General features: G+C 49.7%; 1 protein-coding gene across 1 annotated transcript in view; it reads right to left on the bottom strand.

Moving 5' to 3' along the window:
- Nucleotides 1-217: 217 nt before the first annotated feature.
- EPHA10 (EPH receptor A10) overlaps nucleotides 218-26,451 on the bottom strand; it is a 38,719-nt gene continuing 12,485 nt past the window's right edge. Inside the window, exons 6-17 of the mRNA XM_031684047.2 lie at nucleotides 15,983-16,116; nucleotides 13,213-13,384; nucleotides 10,240-10,348; nucleotides 6,820-6,881; nucleotides 6,548-6,673; nucleotides 5,342-5,527; nucleotides 4,858-4,919; nucleotides 4,417-4,620; nucleotides 4,039-4,188; nucleotides 3,600-3,793; nucleotides 2,827-2,982; nucleotides 218-2,678 (exon numbers count right to left, since the gene is read on the bottom strand). Of these exons, the coding sequence (XP_031539907.2) occupies nucleotides 2,564-2,678; nucleotides 2,827-2,982; nucleotides 3,600-3,793; nucleotides 4,039-4,188; nucleotides 4,417-4,620; nucleotides 4,858-4,919; nucleotides 5,342-5,527; nucleotides 6,548-6,673; nucleotides 6,820-6,881; nucleotides 10,240-10,348; nucleotides 13,213-13,384; nucleotides 15,983-16,116 (1,670 nt within the window). The 3' untranslated portion in view covers nucleotides 218-2,563. The remainder of the gene's footprint in view (nucleotides 2,679-2,826; nucleotides 2,983-3,599; nucleotides 3,794-4,038; nucleotides 4,189-4,416; nucleotides 4,621-4,857; nucleotides 4,920-5,341; nucleotides 5,528-6,547; nucleotides 6,674-6,819; nucleotides 6,882-10,239; nucleotides 10,349-13,212; nucleotides 13,385-15,982; nucleotides 16,117-26,451) is intronic.

The following is a 26,451-nucleotide window of genomic DNA, read 5'->3' as shown; positions in this document are numbered from 1 at the left end:
CCTATTGTTGCCCTGATCCCACTGTCCTGTCATGTTTCCTAAATGCGTCCCTTGCTAGACTGAGGGATCTTTCATGGCAGGGACGGTCCAATTTGTCTCTATGCAAAGAGATATCAGACACAAACTTTGGAGACCCCTCCCTACGGGGTGGGGGGCAGAAACACTCCCACGCACATTACTTAATGGTTATGCAGTTGTCACTGACAGAGGCACCATATCACAGACAAGTTTTTATTACTTTGTCCTGCATATAGAACCCAAGAAATATAAAAACATCTCCAGAATTAGTTAATGGAACCACTTCCCCCACCCCCCCAACCAGCCCCTTCCCTCCCTGGATGGGCTCAGATAGGGGTGCTGGGGGCTTGCAGGCCACCTCTCTCTATCCAGTGAATAAGTTCCGTATAAAAATAGATCTGTAGAGGGCTCCCAGGGAGCCATCAGCCCGCATCACACTCGCACCTGTGCAGGGCTGAGACCTGGGACCCTTCAGGATTCTGGGACCTCACTCCTCAGTGAAAGGGAGGTCTACCCTGGACACCGAAGTCCTGCCAACACAGCCAGGGCACTCTGGAACAGCGTGGGGAGGGGACTTTGACCTTCAGAGCATGACTGATGTAGCTGGAGACAGGCATGAGGCTCCCTCCACCGAGATAGGATGCTGGTGTGTCCTTCCCAGGCTTCCCTGGGGGCAGTGGGGGCAGAGCCTGGAGCGCACTGGCATGGGGCCCTCCAGCCCTGTCAAAGGTGGAAGCAGTATCTCGGCCTCCCCTAGTGCCCCCAAGGACACTGAGCTGGGGCAGGTGCTCAGGAGATGGGGGACGTGGTGGGGGGACTCCTGCCCTGCTGGCAGAGCGAGGCCAAAGGCACTGCTGGGAGGCACCATCCCCCCACAACTGGGTGCTCCCCAAAGATGCGCTGCATCTTCCAGCCTCCAGGCTCCTTCTCATGCTGGTGTCTCTGCTCGGACTCCTCGTATCCTAGGCTCTCCATCTTGGCCTGTGGAAAACTCCACCGACCCTCAGGAAAGAGCCCTCCCCCAACCACTTCCAAGGCCCTGTTCAATGTATGCGTCAGACTCCCAGCCAGGGAACCTTTCCAGACAGCCCTCCATAGACACACATCAAGAGCATCCATCTGCCCCTCCCACCCACCAGCCTACAGGCCCCAAGTTCTCCTGTGGGGGACATATAGTACTTCGAGGAACCTGAACTCATCTCTCTGCTTTGCCTGAGCCCTCCAAGGACTGGCTGTGTCTCATTCACCCCTTCCTGCACCTTTGGTCTCCTTCCAACCCCTATCGCACGCAGCCAAATCCAGAGCAGGCATATGTCAGGGGTGACCCTATCCAGAACTAGCTGCCTTTCTGCTGTCCTATGAAAACCCTGGCCTCATCATTATGCCTGCCTCTGGGAAGCCCTCTTGGATAAGGACCTCTGGAGTCAGCTCAGTGCTGTCAGTTCTGCCAGAGCTCCGCAGAGGTCGTAGGGAGGAGGCACTCCACGGGAGGCTGGGTGGTGCAGGGGGCGGAGCTGGGTTACCTCAGAGTACCCCTGGGCTGCCCCGGGAAAGAGTGTTGGTTTTACAAGGCAGAACTAAGGACTCTCCAGAGCCAACCTCAGCCCTGGATAGGGAGCTGGGAACCAGGGTTCAATGCCAGCTCTGGCCCTTGGTTTTCCCACCTGTACAGTGAGTGTCAGACCAGCCTGTTAAGAGAGAGAAGCTCTATCTCCGAGAGTCACATCCTCACCAACCCCCAAGCCTCGGGAGCAAAGCTTTTGGGACCCCGGGGAGAAAACACCTCCCCTCGTGCTCTTCCCAGATACCCTGGCCAGTGAGTTAATAAAAGGAATGCAAAGGGAAGGCCTAGAGGGGCCTCAGGGGAGCACCAGGACCCTCACCCTCACCCCAGATGGTCAGCCCAAGGGTAGGGGAAGCAGAAATCAGCTCCTGAGTCTAGGGCCCGTGGGGTCCAGCCCCTGACCCAGCACCAGCTTTGCCTGCTTGAGCCTCCGGACCAGGGTTCAGACCTCCCAGCTGGAGCCGAGGGAGCTGAGGACCCGCGGCCTGTCATAATGGGCTGCCAGGAAGCTGTGGCCACTGTGAGGTCTAACAGTAGCTCAGCACATCAGGGGCCCATGCTGGCTGCTGGCCAATGGTCTGTGGGAAAATGGGGCACCCACTGGGGTAGGCCCCAGATCCCAGTGGGTGTGGAAGACCGAGGGGCATGAACCGGGTGATTTAAAGCTACGTCTTCCTCCCTGCCCCTGCCCACCTTGGTCTCTGAGACCCTGAATTTTCTCCCACTGTAATTTCAGGGGTCCTCCCCAGGTTTTGAATCTTTATCCCAGAGGGACTGAGTCAGCCAAGGTGTTCAGACTGGGGCAAACGGGAGGAAAAGGCAGTGAAATGGGGGGAACGAAGGCCCCGCACAAGCTCTGGGCCCAAGTGGAGAGAGAGAGCTCTCACTTACACACCAGTGGAGCACAGTTTGCCAGGATCCCTGGCAGGGCTGGGGGGCTAGAGCCCCCCCTGGAGTCCTGGCCAGGAAGGGCTGGGCCACTCACACCTGCACCCCCTGGCCCTGCATTTGGAGAACCCGGGCCCGCAGGGCACTGATCCCGCTGAGGAGATCCTCCCGGTGTTCCGCAGACGAGATGCCCAGGCTCACCAGGTCCCTGCAAAGAGGGGTCGGGGGTCAGACCCAGCTGGCCCCACCCTGCTTCTGCCCTCCTTCCCCCAGCCTGGACAGGGAAGGCCCTGCAATCAGGACAGGCTGGGCCTCCCAGGCAGGCAGGGGCAGGGCCCCGGGTTTCTTAGACTCACTGCGCAGTCATGGCGGCCACGGCCTCCAGGCTCCCGTAGCCGGCAGCAGCGAAGCTGTCCTTGTAGCGGCCCAGGTCCAGGGCCTCCAGCCACGCGCCCACGGAGCCAAAGGAGGGGAAGGTGGAGAAGGCACGGTCCGCCAGGGGCGTGGGAGGCCTGGGAAGCAGAGCAGCCGCAGTCAGTCCACAGCAGGGACCTGGTGCCCAGACCTTGTCACTCCCCTGAGGAGAGGCCATCTGAGAAAGGACAGGAGAAGGGGAAGATGACCGAACCCCAGGGCAGACCTGGCTCCCACAGGGACCAGCACTCTCAGAGCAGGCAAGGAGTCACAGAACTCGGGCAGGTGGAGAGTGCGTGGCGCAGGAGCCAGCTAACAGTACGGGGAGTATGTGCAACAGTCTTGAGGGAGGCTATACCTAAGACAGTTTGGGAGGTGACGCATATTGGGGTCAACTAATGCTAATTTCACTTACATAATATTGGAACTACAGATTTGTTAGGACTGTTACCACATTTATTTATGTGGTCTTTGTATTTGGGATACATGGGGCAAAACCCAGGACAAGCAGAAGTGACTAAGGTGAAAAGTCCTATGTGCCTAAGGCCGGTGGGAGAATTAGATCATATGGGGCAACCGGGTGGGCAGTCGTACCTGGACAGGTGGAGTAGGACAGGTGGGGAGGCGATTCGTGGACAGATGAGAGTTCAGCTGTATCTGGTATGGGTGGGGATAGATGGAAATGTACCTGGGACAAGTGAGGTGACAGCTATACCTGGGACAGGTGGTGTCAGCACACTTCGGGGGTTCTGGGTCCTGCACCATCTTGCTCAGGATGCCGTGGATCTGGGAGAACCTGGGCCGCTCCCCTGGGTCCTTCTGCCAGCAGTCAAGCATCAGTCGGTGCAGGGGGTTGGGGCAGTTCCTGGGGGGTGGCAGCCGGAAGCCGTCCTCCACAGCTTTGATCACCTGGGCCACGGAGGTGGGGGCAGACAGGAGGTTTTAGGTACCCCCGACACACACACCCACACACACCCCATTCCAAGAAAGACTCAAGTGGTAGCCCGGCAAGACTGGAAATAAGAAGACAGTGAAAAGGGACCTGGGGCTAAGAGGTCAAGAGTCCATGAGCAGAGGTCAGGGAGCTGGGGTCTGAGGTCAGAGGGCAACAGGATCAGAGGGCGAGGAACTGGAGCCACAACGGTGCCACTCACGTCTTGACCAGACATGTCCCAGTAGGGCCGCTCCCCAAAGGCCATCACCTCCCACATGACGACACCGAAGCTCCACACATCACTGGCAGAGCTGAAGTGGCCAAACTGAAGTGTCTCAGGGGCGGCCCATAGCGCCGGGCTCCGGCCACTCTGTGGGCAGGCAGGCAGGTCAGGGGCAGGAGGGGACAGGGTCACACCCAGGGTTCCCCACCCACAGAGCCCCAGATCCAGCCCCACCTGCTGTCCTCCCTGCTGCTCACCTAGGGAAGGCACACCCACACTGGCATGGACAACCGCATGGAGGGGCAGGAGTGACCTTGACCCGGCAGGGAGGGGGGAAGTGGAGAGCTGGGGACTCCGGTGATGGGGATCCCTCACCATGGTGGTGTAGACAGCCTCTGCTCGGTCCCGAGGTCCCCGGCCAAAGCCGGAGATCTTGCAGATGAGGCCACTGCTGACCAGCACGCGGCGGGCTGCCAGGCCCCGGTGGACGTAGCCCATTTCCGACAGATACTTCATGGCCGACGCCAGGCCGGGCAGCAGCCCCATCAGCTGCCCGGCCACGAGCTGGCCCTCATGCCGCTGTGAGAGAGGAGGAGGCCGAGGCTGGGCTGCACTCTCACTTCCCCTGTTGCTGTGTGACCCCAGGGAAGTCACCTGGCCCTCTCTGGGCTTCCATCTGTCCCGTGACCTGAAAGGTCAGCCTGGCCAGTGGACACCTCAATGGGGAAGAAGACCAACTCCAAGTCCCAGCAAAAGGAAAAGTGAGAGGCCGAGAATAGCCTCATCATCAGTACCCCCGGGGCCCAGGCCACTCACCCTGAGGAAGCCGTCCAGGGCCCCGTGGCTCATGTACTCGGTGACAATCATCAATGTGCTTCCTGTGCCCAGGACAGGGAACACACACACTAAGGTGCCTGCTGCCCTCTGCACACACACATGCTCCCCCAACCTGGGCCTCAGAGCCACGATAGCCAGAACCAAGGCCAAGTTCCCGGTCTTGCCACCCTCCCAAGGACTCTCTGTGCTGAAGAACAAGAGGTAGAGTCTGAGGGGGACAAAGGCCAAGATTAGGAGCTGCAGTGAGTTAAATGAGAAAGATCACTGAAGGTCCAAGAGATCCACCCCCACCGAACATCACCACACATCTAGAGGCTACCCCAGGGCAGCGAAAGGGAGCTGAGCCCTGCTGTCCGTGCTGGGCAGGGTGGGCCTCCCTCTCACGGCTGAGTGGAGGGCCTGGGGGCACCCCATCTCCCACCCTGCCATCTCCCCCCAACCCCAGTGAAGCCCCAGGCCCTACCTCGGGTGACCACGCCCTCCAGCCGCACCACGTGGCTGTGGTCGAACTGGCCCAGGGTGAGGGCCTCGGCCAGGAAGCTGAGCCTCTGGGAGTCGGAGCAGCCCTCCCGCAACGTGTGCACGGCCACGCGGAGCTCCTGGCGGCCGGGCAGCTGCAGGCAGCCGCAGCACAGCTCCCCAAACCGCCCTGTGGGGAAACACACGTCAGACACCACCCTGGAGGCCATCCCCAAGGCCAGCCCGGGCAGGGTGAGCCAAGGAGAAAGCAGCTTCTGGATCATGGGCCGTTTCTGGCCCAGGACTCAGGGCACCTGAGTTCAAATCTTGGTAAACTGAGTATCAGCTGTGGGAAGTGGGCTTCTGCTCTTTCGCTCTTTTGACCTCAGTTTTCTTCTCTGTGAAATGGGGAGTCCTCCCTGCCTGCCTCAGCAGGAAATTCCAAAGCTTCAAAGGGAAGATGTTGCACACGCCAGCACCTGGAAGGCTATGAAAGCCCAGCATGATTCAGGCAGGGTGACGATGGCATCTGTCCTGCCACGCTGCCCCTTTCTGGCTTCTGCCCAGAGGGTCTGCTGCTGGTGCCAGGGAAGAGCGTCGGGCTCCTGGTGAAAGCGGCTGCCTTCTCTGAGCACAGGGACTGAGGATTTGTAGATGGGAAGAAGGGAAGCCAGGAGGCAGACAGTGTGCCCATTTAATGGATGAGAAACTGAGGCTCAGAGCAGAAGAGAGGCATGCCCCTGGTCACACAGCTGGCCAGGACTAGCGCTCAGGTATGCTTGGTCCCTCAGTTTGTAAAGGCCCCTCCCACTGCCCCAAGAAAGCCTGGGACTAAACTTTTGCCAGTGGCAGTCTGCAGAGGCCACCTCTGAAGGGGCCTGAAAGGAGGGAGCTCTGACCTTGAGGACCAGCAGAGAGAAGGCAGGCAGGGTCACTGATGCCTCTGCCGCCTCCTTCCCCAGGGACCCTGCTGGGCAGAGGTCTGGCTAGGTGTGGAGGTGGGGTTTCCTGGACAGGGCGGGGACTGGGTGGTGGCGGGGCCTCCAGCAACGGGGGGGGGGGGGGGGGGACGGGGGACGGACGACTTGGGGGTAGAGGTGGTTTTACAGGATAGAGGTGGGGTGGAGTGGAGGAGGGGCTTCTACAGGGGGCAGGAAGGCACAGAGGCAGGGCTCCCCAACAGACAGGGCTTCCAGGGTGCCCAGCTCACCTGTCCCAAGGCTCTTTTCCAGGGTGACACTTTTTGCATCCAGCTCCTTGGCAAACAGGTGAACAGCCTGTAGTGGGTCCCCACAGCTCTGGGGGTCCAGGAATGTGCGGCGGGTTGGCACTTTGACTGGGAAGGCAGAGAGGAGAGGCATGTGAGGAGAGGGGCCTCCCTGGCTGGAGGGATAGGGGTTTATGCAATGACAGCGAGGAAGAGGATTGCAGAGTGAGGCGGGGTGGTAGCTGCCCTGCCCCAGCCAGGCCCAGACAACTCACAGTGGAAATACAGCTCCTCTTCATCATGGGCGTCCCGACCTCCTTTGCCATAGCTGCAGGGCCTGGGGGTGGGGGAAATGGTGCATAGTCATTCTTGGAGTGGGTGTCCCAGCCCTTCCCATCTCACCAGTACTCAGGGCAGCACCTCTTTGTCCCTTCGAAAGGACAAGGTCTGTGCCCCTGGGGAGGGACCTTCTTGTCCTGCTGGTTTGAAGCTTCTCCCCACAACACACATATAACCTTGGCCCCGGGCCTAAACCCTCACCCCCTCAGCATTCTGAGTTATTTTCACTTTGAGACAAAATGAATTCTTGCAACTTCAGCGCTAGCCAAATCCATGCCCTGACTTTTATGCCCAAGCTGCCCCTTGCCTATAGCCGAACAAAACAGGCAGATCTTGAACCCCGGGGCAAGCTTCTGGTCTAGTCAAGGAAAAAGCAAACAAACAAGAAAAACAAAACTCAGCAAGTGAACCAAAAGCCATTCACAGGTCCAAGCAGGGGAGAAGGGCAGTGCACGGTGGAAACACATAACAGATGGACCTCGCATGGCCGGGGCCATGAGGATGGTTTCCTGAGACAAAGGCAGCCATGGACCAAAGGACTGCATCACAATCAACAAAGTCACACACAGGCTGGCATCTGGGGTCCCCTGAGGCAGGGCTTTGCTGGCCCAGATAAAGGCTTTGGTTTTTGTTCTGGCGGAGGCGGGGAGGGGCGGGGGAGCCCCTGAGGGGTTCTGAGCAGGGGAGTGAGGTGGTTCAATTTGCATTCTAGGAAGATCCTCCCAGCTGCTGCTGTTGTCTCTGCATGAGAAGGCGGTGGCTCCCGCTATGGGGTGACTATGGATACGGAGAAAAGTCAGAGGACTCGAGCCACATTTAGGTGACAGGGCTTGGAGATCACTGGAAGGCAGAAAGGGAACGAGAGAAGGCAGGAACAACTCGTGGTGTTCCGGCTTGCCCAGCGGAGTACGTGGGATACCATTTACCCAGACAGAGACATGACAAGTTCTCGTTTAGACATCTGAGTTGGCAGGGATGGTCGGTGAGTAGGGAGTCAGCTATGTGCGTGTCTGGAGTTTGGAAGAGAGGTCTGCTCTGGAGATACAAGTTCCGGAGCTGGGAGTGTTGTCCAGGGAGAGGAAGGAGCCTGAGAAGTGGGACGAGGAACAAGTCTGAGGACCCCCACCATTTAGAGATTGGGGAGAGGAGAAGGAAGCCATGAGGCGATTGTGAAAGAACCTTCAAGAGACACTGGAGGGAAAAAGAAGGGCAGTCGGCCGGCGGTGCTGTCACAGGAACCAAGGAAAGAAAAAGTGGAGCGGAGGAGCGAGGTCACGTGGTGGCTCAAGGAGGCGGGACAAGGGGAGGCTGGAGAGAGGACCACATTTCAGTACTAGCAGGAAAGGGGAGAGCTGTCACAGAGGTTGAAGTGGTCACTCTGGTGGTCACCCGCGTGGGCTGTGGACTTCCACGGCACAGACTGTTTTCAGCCCCTCCAGTCACTGTCTGTGGGACCAGGCTGCTCAGCTGTCTCTTTAATAAAATCAGGATAAAGGCAGATAGCACTGGTGCAAAGAGCTTACTAAGCGCTCAGTAAATGTCAGCTATTACATGGGGAAGAATGGGACATTATAAATAGCAACAGGCTCCTGAGATGGTGGGAAGGGGTGGGTTCCGGTCACAGGCAGAAGGACTGATTCCGGCAAGGAGGATGGCACCTCTTTTAGAGCAAAAGGAGGGAGAGGATGGGTGCAGAGAGGCAGATGTGGCTGAGGAAGGGAGCTGCGGGGATGGGGGGTCTGCAGGGCGACAGCGGAACTGGAGTCACCATCTGGGGTGATGGCTCGGTCCCCGTCAGGAGATGGGAGAGGGCGGCTGAGGTGGAACAGGAGAGAAAACCCTTGAAAACAAGGAAGTCAGAAAACCCAGAGGCCAAGGAGTGGGGCAGGTTGTCCAATGGCTACTGAAGTCACCCAGCATGGAGGCAGGATGTCCATGAACCAGGGGAACAGCTGGGAGAGGTGGGGAAGGATGAAGGGGACAACGCTGAGTGGATGGAGGAGCGGCAGAGAAAACGAGAACTTTCCACTGGATGACACCCTGTAGTGAGAAGCAGGGTGAGCCAGGATGGACTGGGGAGGAAAAGGGGAGGTGAAGAGGCCACTGCACAGAGGGTCCTGCAGAGAGTAGAGAGGAGATGGGCAAGGAAAACGTTACAAAGCTGGGCCACGCCTGCCGGAGAGCTACTCCTCTCTGTCCATCAGTGCTGATTCTCCCCATGTTGATGCTGTTAGACATTGAGCAGGTTTTGAAATCCACTGCTGGCTCACTCTGCCTGCTCTATTACATCTGTCTCCGAGGCACTCCTGGGCAGCTGCTCCTGTGCCACAGAGGGTGCCTGGAGAGGCCCTCCTTGCTTGCCTCACTTCCCTGTCCTCCTCCTGTTTCCCTGAGCCCCTGAGCTCACCACCGGGACAGGAAGGAGCTTCAGCCTTTCTGGCTCACCTGGCCCCGGGAAAGAGCTAGCTCCCAGACCTGAGGGTCAAGGACCGCTCCTCCTCAGCCACCGCAGTGCGTCATTCAAGGCCAATTAAATAGTCCCATCCGTGCCAAGTGAAATCTCTCTGTCCCTCCAGCCCACAGGCAACCCCAGGATGCTGACACATGGCTCCCCAGCCAGCCCATTTCTCTCCTCTGCTCCCCTACTCCAGCCCGTCGCCTGTAGACTTGCCAACCTCTCCCGCCTGCTGACCTCAGCCCTAGCCTGGAACCTGCCTGGGGTGCCTCTGCATGTGGCAGCGTGGCCCTGGGAAGAAGGGGCATATACACGCCATGAGGTTTCTGCTGGGTGCGGAAGGCTGCAGTCTACACTGAGCCAGACCCAAGCTCCCCATCTTCCCCCTCTTCCCATCCCTTGCTCTGCCCACTCTGCTGCAAGCTTCCTTCTGCTGGGGGCTGGGGGTTTCTGGCTTACGAGTTCCCCTCCCTGTACTCCCTTCTCCCACACACATCCACACACACACAATTTCTGCCTTTCTTCCCTTTGCCTGTGTTCAAGGGCCTCCAGATCCCGTGGGAACAGGGGCTAGGGGCCTCTGAGTGCCTCAGGAGGATCCTAATCACACCAGAGCAGCCGGTGCTTGATTCCATCCTCAGCGATGCCTTCTGACATTTAATGAGTTAAGGAGCTAAATCCCCTTCATCCCAGAGCAGCAGAGCTCGCTGCAGTGCTGGCTGCCGCAGCAGCAGTGTGGCGGGGGAGGGGCCATGTGCCAGCCATGCCTGTACCGACACAGGGGTGTGCAAATCCGCATGCGTGCACGTGCAGGTCCAGATACAGGTGCCAGTGAGCACGTGTTCATGCGCATGGAGATGCGGCCCACCAGGGGTCAGCCAGGCTGGGACCAGCCACCTACCTCCTCCAAATGGCCAGCACACTCATCACAGAGCCTAGGACGAGGAGGGCTGAGATGGTCACCACGGTCACGACGACTGCAGGGCTCTGGTCCCTGGACCTGGAGGCAGCTGGGAGGAAAACCACAACATTGAGGCAGGAAAAGGACCAGGCTCCTGGGTCAGCCCCAGGACAGACTCCTGTCCTCATCCCACTGCAGGTGTCCCATAGCACCTCCGCTGTATGGAGGCGGAGAGTGGCAAGATATGAAGCTAGAGGGGGTGAGAAGATGAAGGGAACAGGGGGAGGAGACAGAACGTGAAAGGCCTTGAACACTAGACCAATGCTAGGCCAGGAGTGTGAGCTTTATCCTGAGGGTAGCAGGGAGTCAGGAGCTTTGGACAGGGCTTCTGCCCATGGGGAAAGGAATGAGGGTATCTGCTTGGTGGGGAGCAGGGAAGGAGGGAAGGTGCTTGAGAGAGGGGAAGCTTTGGGGTAACTATCAAGAATGGGGGAAATGCTGCACAGCCCTGAAGACTAAACTGAGATTAGGAAAATACACCTCTGCAGGCAGCCTGGGAATGGGACAGAGGAAGACATCCAAGTCTGGGGACAAGCGGGGGGGGGGGGGGCGCAAATGCAGCATGATGTCTAGGGAATGAGGACCAGCAGAACCGGGGAGTGTTTCTGTTCTGCCAGGAGAATCTGCGGTGGCTCAGGAGAGACGGGAGAGACGGAAGAGACTGGAGAGACGGCAGTAGGGCCAGATGGCTGAGAGCCTGGGAGATGAGGTCAGATCCCAAGAACTGCTTTGAGGATGTCACAGAGCAAGTCAGGAGGGACAGAAGAGGAAGGGAGAGTTAGAGGCCAACAAGGTCAGGGTCAAAGAGGGGATTTCAGAGTCCACGTTTCCAGAGGAGGGGAACAAGGTCCAGGGTCTGGCTGGTGGCAGAAGGTGGTGGAATTTTGGACTGTTTGAAATGCGGTGTCCACGTGGACACAGAAATGGAGGATGGAGATAAACAGCGATTGTGGTCGGTGGCCTCCGAGATGGCCCTTCTGGAACCTCCACCTCCGGGTATTCATTCCCCGTGGGTGTGGGCTGCACATAGTCACCGGCTTCTAACGAACAGAACACGGCAAAAGTGATGGGATGTCATTCAAACATTAGGTTACAAGAGATCATGGCATCTATCTTGGGCAACCTCTTGCTCTCTCTCTCACTCAGTCTCTGGAAGAATCTAGTTGCTGGACTATGAATAGCCCTTGGAGAAGCCCAGGAGGCATGTGTCTGTCTCCAGAAAACAGCCAGCAAGAGCCCAAGTGGGGAGGCAGATGCCCCACTTCCCCCAGGTAAGCCTGAGGTGACTGCAGCCCCAGAGGAGACCTTGATTATAGCCTTGTGTGAGACCTGAGGCAGGTGGTACCCATCTAAGCTGCATCTGTATTCCAGACCCACAGAAACAATGAGATAATACATGTCTGTTGTTTTCAGTTGCTGAGTTTTGGGGAAATTTGCTACACAGCAGTAGGTAACTAATACAGCATGGCTCTTCATTGTGATTGGGATTTGGGGTCACAGCTCAATGGAAAAAGTGCTCTGCAGATTGGGAGAACCACTCCACATAGCCAGGGGCCACAGCAAAGGAGGCCGGGAGCTGGGCAGTGTCTACCAGCTGAGAAGCACCAAGTTAACAGAAGTCATCGGCCCTCTTTAGCCAACGGCCGCCATCTCCTGCCCTCCGCCACACCCACTCCAGCCCCACCCGCGAGTCTTCATTCGGATGGCTTCCTCTATCCAAAATGCCTTCCCTGCCCATCTCCACATGCTCAGATGTTCCCCAGCCTTCAAGACCCAGCTCTAATCTCCTCTTGCCTGCACCTTGCTGAGGTCTGGCAGAGACAGGCATTCAAGCGAGAAGTGCTGTCTCCTTCCCAGAACTCAGACTCCCTCAACATTTTATCTCCACCTCCCTACGGGCTCAGAACTCTTCCTATCTTGGATTAGACTCGTGTAGCAGGTTGGAAAGGATGATTATCTTGACAGCTGGTGCCAGGATGCCTCTTAGGGGGAGCTGCCTTTGTCCGGGAAAATACTTTCACGAGCTGCACGGGGTAGATAGAGGTGAGATCCCAAGGGCTGGGTTAGCAGCAGGAGAGCAGCAGAAGAGAGCGCTCAGTGCTCTGCAGGCATCAGGAAGGGGCGTGGGGGCGGGTGGGGAGAAGAGGAACTGGGAGGGCAGAGGAGGGAGGAGAGGGTGGCACAATGCCCTAGAGAGGCTGGAGCTGCTTTAGAATCGGGATATCTGATGTTCAGCAACTGTTTTCTTTTGTTTTGATAACAGCTTGATTGAGAAATTATTCACATACCATACAATTCCCCCGCTGAGAGTGTGCAGTTCTCACCATGTTTGATTTTGTTTATCGCGGCAGTTGCAATTCCCCTTCCGGTGCCTCAACCCTCAGGGAAGGCTGGATGCTAGGGTGCCGGACCTCAGGGCCTGGCAGTCCAGAGGGTGAGCTGGGCCTGACCTCTCTACTTCACACTCTAAGGCCTAGTGGGAGGAGGGACAGGGTCCCCCGTTTGAGTCTGTATCGTGGCAGAGAGAAAGTAGCAGAATGGAAACAAAGATTTAGTGGTCACGAGCAAGAAGCAACCAGGAGACTAAACTCCTCCCAGGAAGAGAGCAGGAATCTTGGAAAAGGCACATGATGTTTAGCCGAGACAGGAGGTCCTAAGAGGCAGGGAGACACCAGCTGAGACCTGGGTTATAGTTGTTCATGGACCCCTCCCCTGTGAGTTCCTCCAGGACGGGTATGCAGTCTAACTTCTATCACCGAATAGGCACTACATGCTGGATTCCAAATTCAATCATCAATTATGCTGTAAGTAAACTTCTGCAGATTCCCTCAACTGCACAGATAATCCCCCTCAATTTGCCTCCATGCTCCAGCCGCGGGCTGGGTTTTCTCTCTACTTGCCCATGTCACTTACCCTCCCCTGGGGTCTGCACTTCGATGCTGGGGTTGAAGCTCTGGGTCTCCCAGGAGGGCCCAGGGGAAGCCGCCCGGATCTGAAAGACGTAGCGGGTAGCCGGCTTCAGGTTGGTGACGGTGACCGCAGGCGCCCCTGTCTTCACCGTGGAGTAAGCCTGCTCACTCTGACCCTGGGGAGGAACCAAGAAGTGAGGCCCAGGCCCAGGGCCGGACCCACGCTCCTGGGAGGATGATGAGGGAAAAGGAGCAGGGAGGTGGGAGAAGTACCCTTAGGGGGCATCCCGTTTGTCTTGGGGAGAATCTTACGGGTTTCTTCCACGGAATCCCCAACACCTTTCTCCACCACGAGTTCCCACTCATACCCAGTAGTACTTATAGCTGAGAACAGTCCCACCTCTGAGTAAGAGAAACTTTAGAGAAGGTGCTAGCCTTCTCGGGGATGCCAGGATGAAGGACATCAGGGCCTGGTGGTCCAGAGGGTGATCTGATCCCTCAGAGGAAAGAATAAGAAAATGAGCCCTGACACCTGCCCGGCCCTTGTTGGCTCCCAGAGCTTTTCCTTCCCCTTGGCCTCTGACTTTCACACTGTCCTGCAAGGCACAGATTCACAGACAAGGAATCAGGTGCAAAGCAGTAGAGAGGCTCTTTCCCAGCCCCTCTCTCCCTCCAGAGAGTGGGGATAGCAACAGCTGTCACTGAGGGCCACTCACTGCCAGCTGCAGGGCTCGATCCTATAGGAGCCAACTTCTACAACCTTCACAACAGCATTTCTATCTCCTTTTATAGGTAAGGGTCACATCAGGGAAGGGTCAGGGTGACACCTCCTCAATTCCTTCGGGTCCCATGCTTTGTGCTCTATACCACGCTGCCTCCAACACATCTGATGATGGTGACATGTGTGCTAGAGAGGCTGCCGTCCTTTCGTCTCTGCCCGTAACTCCTTTTTAGAGCCTTGCTACACGCACAACCCCCAGAGGTGCGCCTCCCATATACCTGTGGCCCCAGTGCTCTCGTCACAGTATGCAGGAATCAGGGCAGACTGACCCCAGCTGGCCAGTCAGTCTCCCTTCCAGGCATTTGAACAAATCGGGGGACGACAGTGAGGTAGATTGCTGCAGGACCTCTGGGATGGGGCAGGCTCCAGGTGGCGGGGAGGGGGAAAGGAGCGTGGCTGCCAGCCTCGCAGCTGCAGCCGTGAGATGCTGTGAGCAAGCCCACCTGCAGCGGAGGTGAGGCTCGTGTGGAGAGAAGTCAGGATGAAGAGTTTGTGACTCCAGCAATGCTACTGGTTATCGGGCCCCATGAGATGTTTCTGAAGCCTTTCAAACACACAGCCCCTTTTGTACTGGCTCTGCTTTTCAAGGGTTTTTGTTCCCAGAAAATTCGCACTCCCGAAGGGCCTGGGAGCATCCACCCAGCTCAGCGCTGGGGCTGTATCTGTGCTCTGATCTCTTTCTAAGCGACCACTGCATGCCTAGCTCCTTCCCAGTGACTGTCCCCGCCTCATCTAGACATCAGGGATTCCCACAGCTCTGTCCAGACCACTTTTCTCCCTCACATCACCACCTCCCACAGTCATCCCTTCCCATCCCCTGGCTTCAGCTCCCATCTCTATGCTGAAAGCTCCCAACTCTCTCTCTCTCCCCAGGCCAGGCCTCTCCCTGGAGCATCAGACCTGTGAGTCCACCTGGATGTCCCCTGGCCCCCGAATACTCCATGAGCAAAACCAAGCTCACCCTCTTGTCCCAAACCCGCTCCCCCTGCTCAGTGTTCTGCACCTCAGCCAGTGCCACCCCATCCTGCAGGTTGCCCGGGTCAAACTCCCAACAGAGACTCAGAAGTCCCTCCTCCTTCCTATTCAACCTTGCCTGCTCCCAACTCACACACTTCTCCTATTCAAAAACCGTTATCTGATTCAGCAAAGAAGTCCCTGGAGTCACGTAGGAGGGAGTGAAGTTCTGACACATGTATTGCTAAGTAGAAGGCAAGGCTTCGCTTTAATGAATACAATTTGCACCAAGGAGAGAATCAGTGTAATCGCAGATTGCATATCAAATTCAACGACAATAAACTTATGGGGAAAAGAGATCGTGGGCTGGGATGTAACTCTCTCTGTCAAACTACAGACTGACAACAGATACAAGAGGTCAGCAAAAATCAGCACAAGAGTATTATCCTGTAAGAATCAATTGGCGATATGGAGTTTACAATAAGCATTGTATATTTTCTGTTATTATTTGCAAATGATGGGTTACACATTCTTCACACCAGTCAAATTATAGTAACAATGCATACGCTCATTGTTCTATAGAGCTGGCCGTTAAACATTCACCAGCTCACTGCCAGCCGCAGGGCACCACCTGACCTAGCAGCCTGCTCCCACAGTAGTACCATTTTGTAAAAATTGAAACAATACATTTCTGCATTCTTTTTCTTAAAAAGGTTGCAAATTGTATGTACATGATTCTGCTGCATGAAATCTCAGTCAGCCCCTAGAGGCTTTTTGTCAACTGGAAATACTAGGCAACAGTAGTGAAAACGGAGATGGCCAGTGATGAACGGAGACCTGGGGAGAGAGGGCAAGCAGCGTGGTCCATGGTGTGGAGGGGACAGGAAGAAACGCCAGCTGGGGAGGTCACTTAGGGAGACCAAAGAGATGCTTAGAAAGAAAGAACTTTGGCTGGGAGGAGCTGGTGGAAGCCAGCGGGAGAGAGGGGCGGATCACAGCCGGGAATGCAGCCCCAGGTCCCTCCCAGACCCAGACTCACCTTCTCGTAGTATCTGATCTCATACTCCGTGCCGTTGGCCCCCGGGGCTCCAGCAGTGATGGGCTCCCGCCAGGACAGGGACACACTCTGGGGCTCCACTCGGTCCCTGCGGATCTCATCCTCCTCCCAGGGCGCTGAAAGTAAGTAATGCCAGGTTCTGGACTCAGATCTGAATGTACTGCAGGGTTAGGGGGCGGAAAGGCGGGACAGGCGGGGATTACCGGTGGGGGCCATGGGAGCACATTGGGGCGGGGCCAAGGGTAGGTGGGCGGGGCAAGAGGCTCCTGATGAGCGAGGCCTGAGGGATAAACTCTGTGAGACTAGAGGAAAAGGAGACTGCTCTCACCCCACTGCTCTCTGCTTCCTGGCTCCTAACAGGAAAGCACAGGCCACGGGCTGCTTGCCCACCCCCTACACTAAAGCTTCCCTCATGGTGGCTGGTTCTAATCCCCCAGGATCTTTCTACACTTTCTGTGGTTTGGAGACATTAGAGAGCACAGGCAGCAGGAAGACAAGCTACTTAACTACTCCAACGGTCTGGTCAAGAGGCAATATGCTCAACAAACTAGGAACAGAAGGAAACTACCTCAACATAATAAAGGCCGTATATGAAAAGCCCACGCTAACATCACACTCAGTGGTGGAAAACTGAAAGCTTTCCCTTGAAGATCAGGAATTAGGCAAGGATGCCTGCTCTTGCCACTTCTGTTCAACATAGTACTGGAAGTCCTAGACAGAGCAGTTAGGCAGGAAAAAGAAATAAAAGGCATCCAGATGGGAAAGGAGGAAGTAAAAATGATCTCTGTCCACAGATGACATAATCTTACACGTAGAAAGCCCTGAAGATTCCACGAAAAAACATTGTTACAACTAATAAATGAATAGAGCAAAGTTGCAGGATACAAAATCGAATGTAAAAATCAGCTGCCCTTCTACATGCTAACAATGAACAGTCTGAAATGGAAATTAAGAAAAACAATCTCATTTACAATAGCATCACAAAGAATAAAATATTTAGCATCAAAAATAAAAAATAAAAAAATTAACCAAAAAATAAATTTAAAAAAGCAAAAGACTTGCACACGAAAACTACAAAGCACTGCTGGAAAGAAAGGAGACATGAATTGAAAGACATCTATGTTTATGGAGTTTAGACTTCATATTGTTAAAATGTCCATACTACCCAAAGTGACCTATAAATTCAATGCAATTCCTATCAAAATCCCAGTAGCATTTTTTGCAGAAATAGAAAAAAATATTCTAAAATTCATATGGACTCTCAAAAGACCATGAATAATCCAAATGAGCTTGAAAAAGAAATACAAATCTGGAAGTCTCTTATTTTTTAACTTCAAAATGTTACAAAGCTATGGTAAACAAAACAGCATGATAATACTGGCATAAAGACAGAAATGTAGACCAATAGAACGGAACAGAGAGCCCAGAACTAAACCCTCACATATGTGATTAAATGCCTCTCCACAAAGGTGCCCAAGGCCACGCAATGGGAAAAGGAAAGTCTCTTCAATAAATGGTGCTGGAAAAATTGAATGACCACATGCAAAAGAATGAAGTGGGGCCCTTGCCTTACACCACACAGAAAAATGAACCCAAAATGAGTTACAGACCTAAATGTAAGACCTGAAACTATAAAACTCCTAGAATAAAATAGAGAGGAAAACTTCATGATATTGGATTTAGCAATGATTTCTCAGATAGGACAACAAAAGCACAGGCAACAAAAGCAAAAATAGAAAAATGGCTCCAAACCAAACTTCCCTGCACAGTAAAGGAAACAATTAGCAAAGTGAAAAAGCAGCCTATGGAATGGGGGGAATATTTGCTAACCACATATCTGATAAGAGGTTAATGTCCAGAATATATATAAAGAACTACAATTCATAAGACTGAGTAGTATTCCATTGTATGTATGTGTATGTGTGTATATATATATATATTTTTTTAATCTGCTCATCCATTGATGGACACTTATGTTGTTTCTGTATCTTGACTACTGCAATCTACAATAAACATGGAAGTGCATATTAAAAAAAAAACTACATTTCAACAACAACAACATCAAATAACCCAATTCAAAAATGGGCAGAGTTGGGGGAGGGTATAGCTCAGTGGTAGAGTGCGTGCCTAGCATGCGCAAGATCCTGGGTTTATTCCCCAGTACCTCCATTAAGAGATAAATAAATTTAAAAAAACTAATTATCTCCCCTCCAAAAAATGGGCAGAGGACTTGAATCGGTAGTTCTCTAAAAAAGATATGCAAATAGCCAATAAGCACATGAAAAGATGCTCAATAGCACTAACCATTAGAGAAATGCAAATCAAAACAAGGAGATAGCACCTCATATCTGTTAGGATGGCCACTATCAAAAACAAACAAAACAGAATAGAAAACAGCAAGTGTTGGCAAGGCTGTGAAGAAATTGGAACCCTGTGCACTGTTGGTGGGAATGTAAATTAGTGCAACCACCGTGAAATACACTATGAAGGTTGTTTTAAAAAATGAAAATAGAACTACCATGTAATCTAAAAATCCCACTTCTGAGTCTGTATCTCAAGGAAATGAAATCACAATTTTGAAGAGATTTCTGCACTCCCATGTTCACTGCAACATTATTCACAATACCCAAGATGTAGAAACAAACCAAATGTCTGTTGACGGATGAATGGATAAAGACAAGAAAATTAAAATTATTATATGTATATATTTAATGATATGTCATGAAGCCATTAAAAAAAGAAAGAAATCCTGCCATTAGCAAAAATACAGATGAACTCTGAGGGCATTATGCTAAGTGAAACAAGACATGGAAATTCAAATACCGTATGACCTCACTATTATGTAGAGTCTAAGAAAGCCAAACTCATAGAAACAGAGAGTAGACTGGTTTTTGCCAAGAGCTAGGAGATGGGGGAAATGGGGAGATGTTGGCCAAAAATACAAACTTCCAATTATAAAATGAGTAAGTTCTGGGGATCTAATGTATAGTATGGTACACTTGAAAGTTGCTAAGAGAGATCTTCAGTGTTCTCACCACACAAGCATGAAACGTAACTACATGAGGTGATGGATGTGTTAACTACCCTTACCGTGGTAATCATTTCACAATATACACATGCACCCAATCATCACCGTGTACAACTTAAACTTATACAATGTTATATGTCAATTACATCTCAATAAAGCTGAAAAAGAGAGAAAACATGGTCTCGACATACAATGGGAAATTGTTCAGCCTAAAAAAAGGAAATCTCGTCACATGCTACAACATCAACTTTGAGGACATTATGCTAAGTAAAATAAGTCAGTCACAAAAAGACAGATATTGCATGACTCCACCTATACAAGATACCTAAAGTCATCAAACCCTTAGTAGAATAGTGGCTGCCGGGGCTGGGGGCAGGAGGAAAGAGGAGTTGTTTAATGTTCATAGAGTTTGAATTTTGCAAGATGCAAAAGTTCTAGAGGTGTTTTGCACAATAACATGCCTATAGCTAACACTAGTGCACTGTACACATAAAAATGGTTAATACGGTAAATTTTATGTCATATGTTTTTTACCACAATAAAAAAAATTGATGTCCAGATCACACAACCCAAGTCAATTAAATCATAATCTCTATGGGGTGGGACTCAGGCATTAGTATCTTTTTTTTTTTAAAGCTTCCAGTGATTCCAATGTGCAGACTATTTTGAGAACCACTAGTCTAGTCCAGATGACGTTGGTAGGACAGTAGCAAACAAACAAACATAAAAAGATGCAATAATGCTGGAACTAAGGCAGGTACCATCAGGTTACTGGGAGGAAAGATCATGGCTTCAATTTAGGTGTATTGAGCAGAGGGGTTCCCAAGAGAAGATGCTGGAAAGGCAGCCAGTGGTTCTGAGGCTCACAGAAGGTATCTGGGAGGGAGATGGAGATCCCAGAGCTAATGGAAGGTGACCTGAAGACACTGCCCAGGAGAAGGCACAGAAAGAGAGAAGGAAACGCTTTCAGGAAATCAGCCTCCAAAACAACCAAATTTAAGAGGCAGGCAAAGGAAGAGGAGCTTGGAAAGGAGGAGCCAGAGAGGTAGGAAGAAAACCAGGAGCAAACCAGGCCACAGAAGCCCAGGGACGAGAACATTCAGGAAAGTTCTCTCCTGACTCTTTCCGTTATTAACCTCTAGTCTTCAAGCAAGAGCCTCAGCTTCCTCATGTGTCGATTGCAAACAGTAACGACCTCATTAGGCTTGTGGTGAGAATTTGATGAAGTAACACATATGAAGAGCTTAGCACAATACCCTTCACAGAGCAAGCACTCAATACAAGTTTATCTGTAAGGGGAGCTGCTGGCGGGCAGTGTCATATGCTGAGAAGAGAGAGGGGAAGATGATGGTTCAAAGTGCCCACTGTCTTTAACAATGTGGAGGCTCCTGGTGACTTCAGGGGACTGAGGGGAAGTCGGCAGCAGGTGGCAATGGGCCAAGGAAGTGGAGACAAGGGCTTATATGGCTTGCTCTTTGAAAAGTGCGTGAATGCGGCTTCCAGTTTTAAATGGTAACCATCTAGCAGCCCTCAGCTCCAGTCTCTCCCAAATTCTAATACCTAAAGATACAGAAAGAGTTGAAAACACAGAACGTCACCATAAACTAGTCTTGATGGCTGATTGCCAGATTGGAGGGAGGGGGAGCAGAGTGGCATATTTCCACCTGTGATAAAACCAATGGAAACAGACTGAAAAATGCAATTGTAGTAACCCCCCAGGCTATGCTGCCCACAGAGTGACATGGCCTCCCATCCTAAAAATAACTTGAAAGATCCTTTATCCTTCCTCCCACTGTCTGACTCTTTAAAAAAAAAAAAAAAGCAAGGTCTTTGTCAACGGGACAACGCACAGACATCATGCTATCGCTTAGTTGTTTTGGAGGAAAAGTGTTCTTCCCTGTTCCCAGAGAGAGCCTCTTCAGCCTAAATGCACTTGGAGATGGCAGATCCCGGACAAGGTGTAGGTACCAAAGGGAGAACAGTGAAGAAACATCCTAGGAAGTGGCACAATCCCTTGTACAAGCAGATAGAGGGCAGGGAAAGGAAAGAGCTAGAAATGTCATTTTTAAAAACATTTGTTGAAAGCTATCAGATGGCTAGGATATAGAGGTAGAAGATTCAGCCAGCACCCAAGTGGGACCAAGACTACAGAAGACACTTATTGGAAATCTATTCAACAGCCATGTCCCCTTCCCTGCTGGCTGAGCCCAGTTTTTGATTCAGGGTCTAGGGTCTCCCCACCCCCAGGTGACTCAGGTTAATTCTGATGGTTCTAAAACACCTGCATGCACTCACTCCCTTTACCAATAATTGGGCTAGGGTTGGGTTTATAATCCTGTTCTGCCCAACTTAACGAGAAATCACCTAAGGGAAGGAGGGATTCTGGGAAAGATTTCTTGCTCTTAAAGAGACATCTGCAAGGAAGAAACAGTTCTTTTTCTGCCCTGCATCACTAGGATGTGATGTCTGGAACTGCTGCAACCAACTTGCCACCTTAAGGGAGCCAGCCTGTTATAAGGATGGCAGAGTGTAGAGGCAGAAAGAACTTGGGTCCTCGAGAACACTGTTGAGCTGCTCAATTAACAAAGCTCTAATTCTACTCTTCTTAGGTAAGCTAGGAGATCATGCCAGTTGCGTGTCATTTGGATTAAGATGTATTGTTACTTGCAGCTAAAAGCCTTACAAACCGTCCGAAGGACAATTCACATATCTTGGTTTTTTGGTTTTTGGTTTCTGCAAACATCAAGAACAAGTAAACAGAAACACCAAAAATGGGGCATATGAAAAAATATTTCTGAATAAGCAAAAAAATTGTTATTCTGAAGACTCAGGAGGAGCAGATCTTTAAGAGTCATTTAGCACGACAGTCAGAAGAACAAGTGAGGAGGCTGTCTGGCATCTTCAAGAAGATGAAAGAAAACACAGCCTCCTGAAGTAGAAACAGAAGGCCACGAAGAGAAAACAGATGGAGAAGAAAAAGAAACAGAATGGGATGAGATTAAAGTGGAGAAGGTGAGAAAGGCTTGTAGGGAAACTAAATGCACATTAGCAAAATTGAAAAGAAAATTCATTATAAGTATAAGGAGCTTAACAAAATCACAAGCAGAATGGGAAATTTAAACTGCTTAGTCTTTGGAACATCAAGTAGACAGTAAGAAGGAAATGGTGGGGATAGGGTATAGCTCAGTGCAAGAGAGCATGCTTAGCATGCACCAGGTCCCAGTTCAATTCCCGATGCCTCCATTAAAAAAAAAATATATATATATATAATACATATATATATATAAAACCTCTTTCATACTATATATATATATATATACCCAATTACCTACCCCCCACGCTATATATGGAGAGAGAAAGAGAAAGAAAACATCCCAGTTCAAAAATAATACACATTGCTTCAAAGTAGCCATGGAGTTGTTAAAATGTTTACTATATCTTAGCCCGCAAAGAAAACCTCAATGGTTATTTTAAAAAGCAAAAAATTGTACAAACCTTTTTTCTCTAAACATGAAGCAGTAAAATGAGAAACAAAAAGATGACAAAATGAAAGCAAGTCAACCAGAAATTAAAACACATTCTCTAAAATAATCTTAGTCAAAACTATACTAGAAGAAAACATAGGTCTACATTTTCATGACCTTGACTGAGGCAGTGGGTTCTTAAACATGCAACCAAAAGCACAAGCAACCAAAGAAAAAAATTAAGTGGACTTGATCAAAATTTAAAACTTTTGAGTTTCAAAGGATACCACTCAGGAAAGTGAAAGACAGGTGGCTGACAGAGGTGGGGAGTGAGGGGCAGGCAAAATGGGTGAAGGTGGTCAAAAGGTACAAACTTTCTGTTATAAAATAAATAAGTTCTAGGGATGTAATGTGCAGCATGGTGACTAGAGTTAGCAATACTACACTATATATTTGAAAATTGCTAAAAGTAGATCTTTAAAGTTCTCATCACAAGGAAATAAATTTGTAACAATGTGGGTTATGGATGTTCTAGACTTATTGTGGTGATCATTCTACAACATATACAAATATCAAATCATTATGTTGTATATATGAAATTAACATTATGTTAAATGTAATTATATCTCAACTGGAGAAAAAGTGAGTGACAACCCACAAAGTAGGAGAAAATATTTGCAAATCATGTATCATAATGGTTGTTATATGTTGAACTGTGTGTCCTAGTACCTCTAGAATATAACTTTATTTGGAAATAGGGTCTTCACAGAGGTAATAATGTTAACATGAGGTCATTTGTGTGGGCTCTAATCCAGTGTGACTGGTGTGCTTATGAGAAGAGAGAAATTTAGACAGAGAGACAGACATTCATAGAAGGAAGATGATGTGAAGACACACAGGATAAAGAGGGCCATGTGATTGGGGTGATGTGCCTACAAGCCAAGAAAGGCCAAGGACTGCCAGCAAACACCAGAGGCTAGAAGGAAGGAAGAATTCTCCCCTAGAGCAGTCAGAGAGAGCACGACCCTGCTGACATCTTGATTTCAAATTTCTAGATTCCAGAAGTGTGAGACAATAAATTTCTTTTGTTTTAAGCCACCCAGTTCTTTGTGCTTTGTTATACAGCACTCCTAGGAAAGGTCTAGTATCCAGAATATATATGTTAGGGGGAAAAAAAACCCTCTTATAACTCAATGACAAAAAGAAAACCCAGCACGTGAAAAGATGTCATTAGCGGAATGCAAATTGAAACCGCAATGAGCTACCACTTCACAGCCACCAGAATGGCCATCATTTAAATCAGCAAGACAAACAATAACGAGTGTTGGTGAGGATGTGGAGAAACTGGAACACTTGTACATTGCTGGTGGGAATGTAAAAAGGTATAGTTGCTTTGGAAGACAGTTTGACAATTCCTCAAAAAGTTAAGCAGCTCCTCAAAAAGATAAAAAGTTTCCATATGTATTGGTCAGCTCAGGCTGCCATAACAAGAGACTACAGATGGGGTGGCTTAAACAACAAAAATTTATTTCCTCCCAGCCCTAGAGGCTAGAAATCCCAGATGATACTTGCAGATTTATATTTGTATTCTAGTGAGGGCTCTCTTCCTGACTTGCAGACAGCCACCTCCTTGCTGTGTCCTCACTTGGCCTTTCCTCTGTGTTTTCAGAGAGAGAGCAAAGGAGCTCTGATGTCTCTTCCTCTTCTGGTAAGGACAACAGTCCTTGAGATTAGGGCCCCTCCCTTATGATCTCATAAACCTTAATTATTTCCTTAATGGCCTTATCTCCAAATGCAATCACACCGGGGGTTAGGGCTTCAACATATGAATTTAGGGGAGACAATTCTGTCTATAACACCATGTGATCTAGCAATTCCACTCCTAAGTATATAGCCAAGAGAACTGAAAAACCTATGTTTCCACAAAAACTTGAACATGAATGTAAATAGCAGCATTATTCATAATAGCCAAAAAGTAGAAACTGCCCAAAGTCTATAAACTGAATAAATAAACAAAACTGTGATATATTCATACACTAGAATATTAGCCATAAAAAGGAATGGCATACTGATACATGCTAAACATTGACAAACCTTGAAAACATTATGCTAAGTGAAAAAAGCCAGACACAGAAGTCTACATATCGTATAATTCCATGTACATAAAATGCCCAGAATTGGCAAATCCATAAAGGCAGAAAGTAGATTAGTGGTTGTTAGGGGCCGGAGAGTGGTAGGAGGAATGGAGAGTGACCGTTAATGGGTTTCTTTGGGGGGTGATGAAAATGTTCTGAAACAAGATAGTTAGCGATAGTTGCAAAGGAAAAACAACTGAATTGTACACTTTAAAAGATACGTGAAATTTTATGGTATGTGAATTATATCTACAAAAAAAGACAGTACTAACGATGTGATATATTATATATAAAAACATACTGGATGTGACCAAAGCTACACTTAGAGGAAAATTTATAGGCTTAAAATACTAAAACTATAATATAAAAACGAAGCACTAAACTCACCTAGAAAAAGACTTCAGGAAAGCAGGAGGATGGTATTAATAAAGATAAAAACCATAAAATAAGTGACAAAAGTATAGAGCAGTGAAATTGATAAATTCAAAAGCTGATTATTTGTCATAACCAATAAAAAAAACTTCTGGCAAGAATACTCAAGAGAAAAAGGAATAGGCAGAAGACTTAAATAGAAGACATTTCTCCAAAGAAGACATACCGATGGCCAATAGGCACATGAAAAGATGCTCAATATTGCTAATTATTAGAGAAATGCAAATCAAAACTACAATGAAGTAACACCTCACACCAGTCAGAACAAAGGCCATCATTAAAAAGTCTACAAATAATAAATGTTGGAGAGGGTGTAGAGAAAAGGGACCCCTCCTTCACTGTTGGTGGGAATGTAAACTGGTGCAGCCACTATGGGGAACAGTATTGAGATTCCTTAAAAAGCTAAAAATAGAGTTAACATATGATCTAGCAATGCCACTCTTGGGCATTTATCCAGAGAAAACTCTAATTCAAAAAGATACATGTGCCCCAACATTCGTAGCAGCACTATTTACAACAGCCAAGACATGGAAGCAACCTGAATGTCCATCAACAGAGGAATGGGTAAAGAAGTTGTGATATATATATATATATATATATATATATATATATATATATATATATAAATAAAATACAACACAGCCATAAAAAAGAATGAAATAATGCCATTTGCAGCAACATGGATGGACCTAGAGATTATCATATTATGGGAAGAAAGTCAAACAAAGACAAATATCATGTGATATCACTTATATATGGAATCTTTAAAAAAATGATACAAGTAAACTTATTTACAAACCAGAAATAGATTTACAGCCATACAAAACAAACTGTGGTTACCAAAGGGGAAAAGGTAGGGAGGGATAAACTAGGAGTTTGGGATTAACATATACAAACTACTCTATATAAAACAAACAAAAAACAAGGACCTACTGTATAGCACAGGGACCTATATTCAATATCTTATAATATCCTATAATGAAAAAGACTCTGAAAAAGAATATATATATACACACACACACACACACACACACACACAGATATGTATGCATATCTGTGTGTGTGTATATATATATATATATATATACACACACACACACACACACACACACATATATGTATGCATATCTGAATCACTTTGCTACACCTGAAAAACACAACACTGTAAGTCAACTGTACTTCAATAAAAAACTTAAAAATAAATTTAAAAAAAAGTTGACTGTGGCTTGGACAGATGATCCAAGCCAAGATGAATCTGTTTTTTTTTTTTTTAAAGAAGTTATGGAAAAGATAGAGAATATCATCAAACAGAGACCAGAAGAAGGAACAGGGCCCAGAACGTTTCCCAGGCAGTTTTGCATGCCTTCAAAGAATGATAATTATGCTATTTAA

Source organism: Vicugna pacos, chromosome 13 (genome assembly GCF_048564905.1).
Source record: "Vicugna pacos chromosome 13, VicPac4, whole genome shotgun sequence".
NCBI lineage: Eukaryota > Metazoa > Chordata > Mammalia > Artiodactyla > Camelidae > Vicugna > Vicugna pacos.
This window is presented reverse-complemented; position numbering and strand designations above follow the sequence as displayed.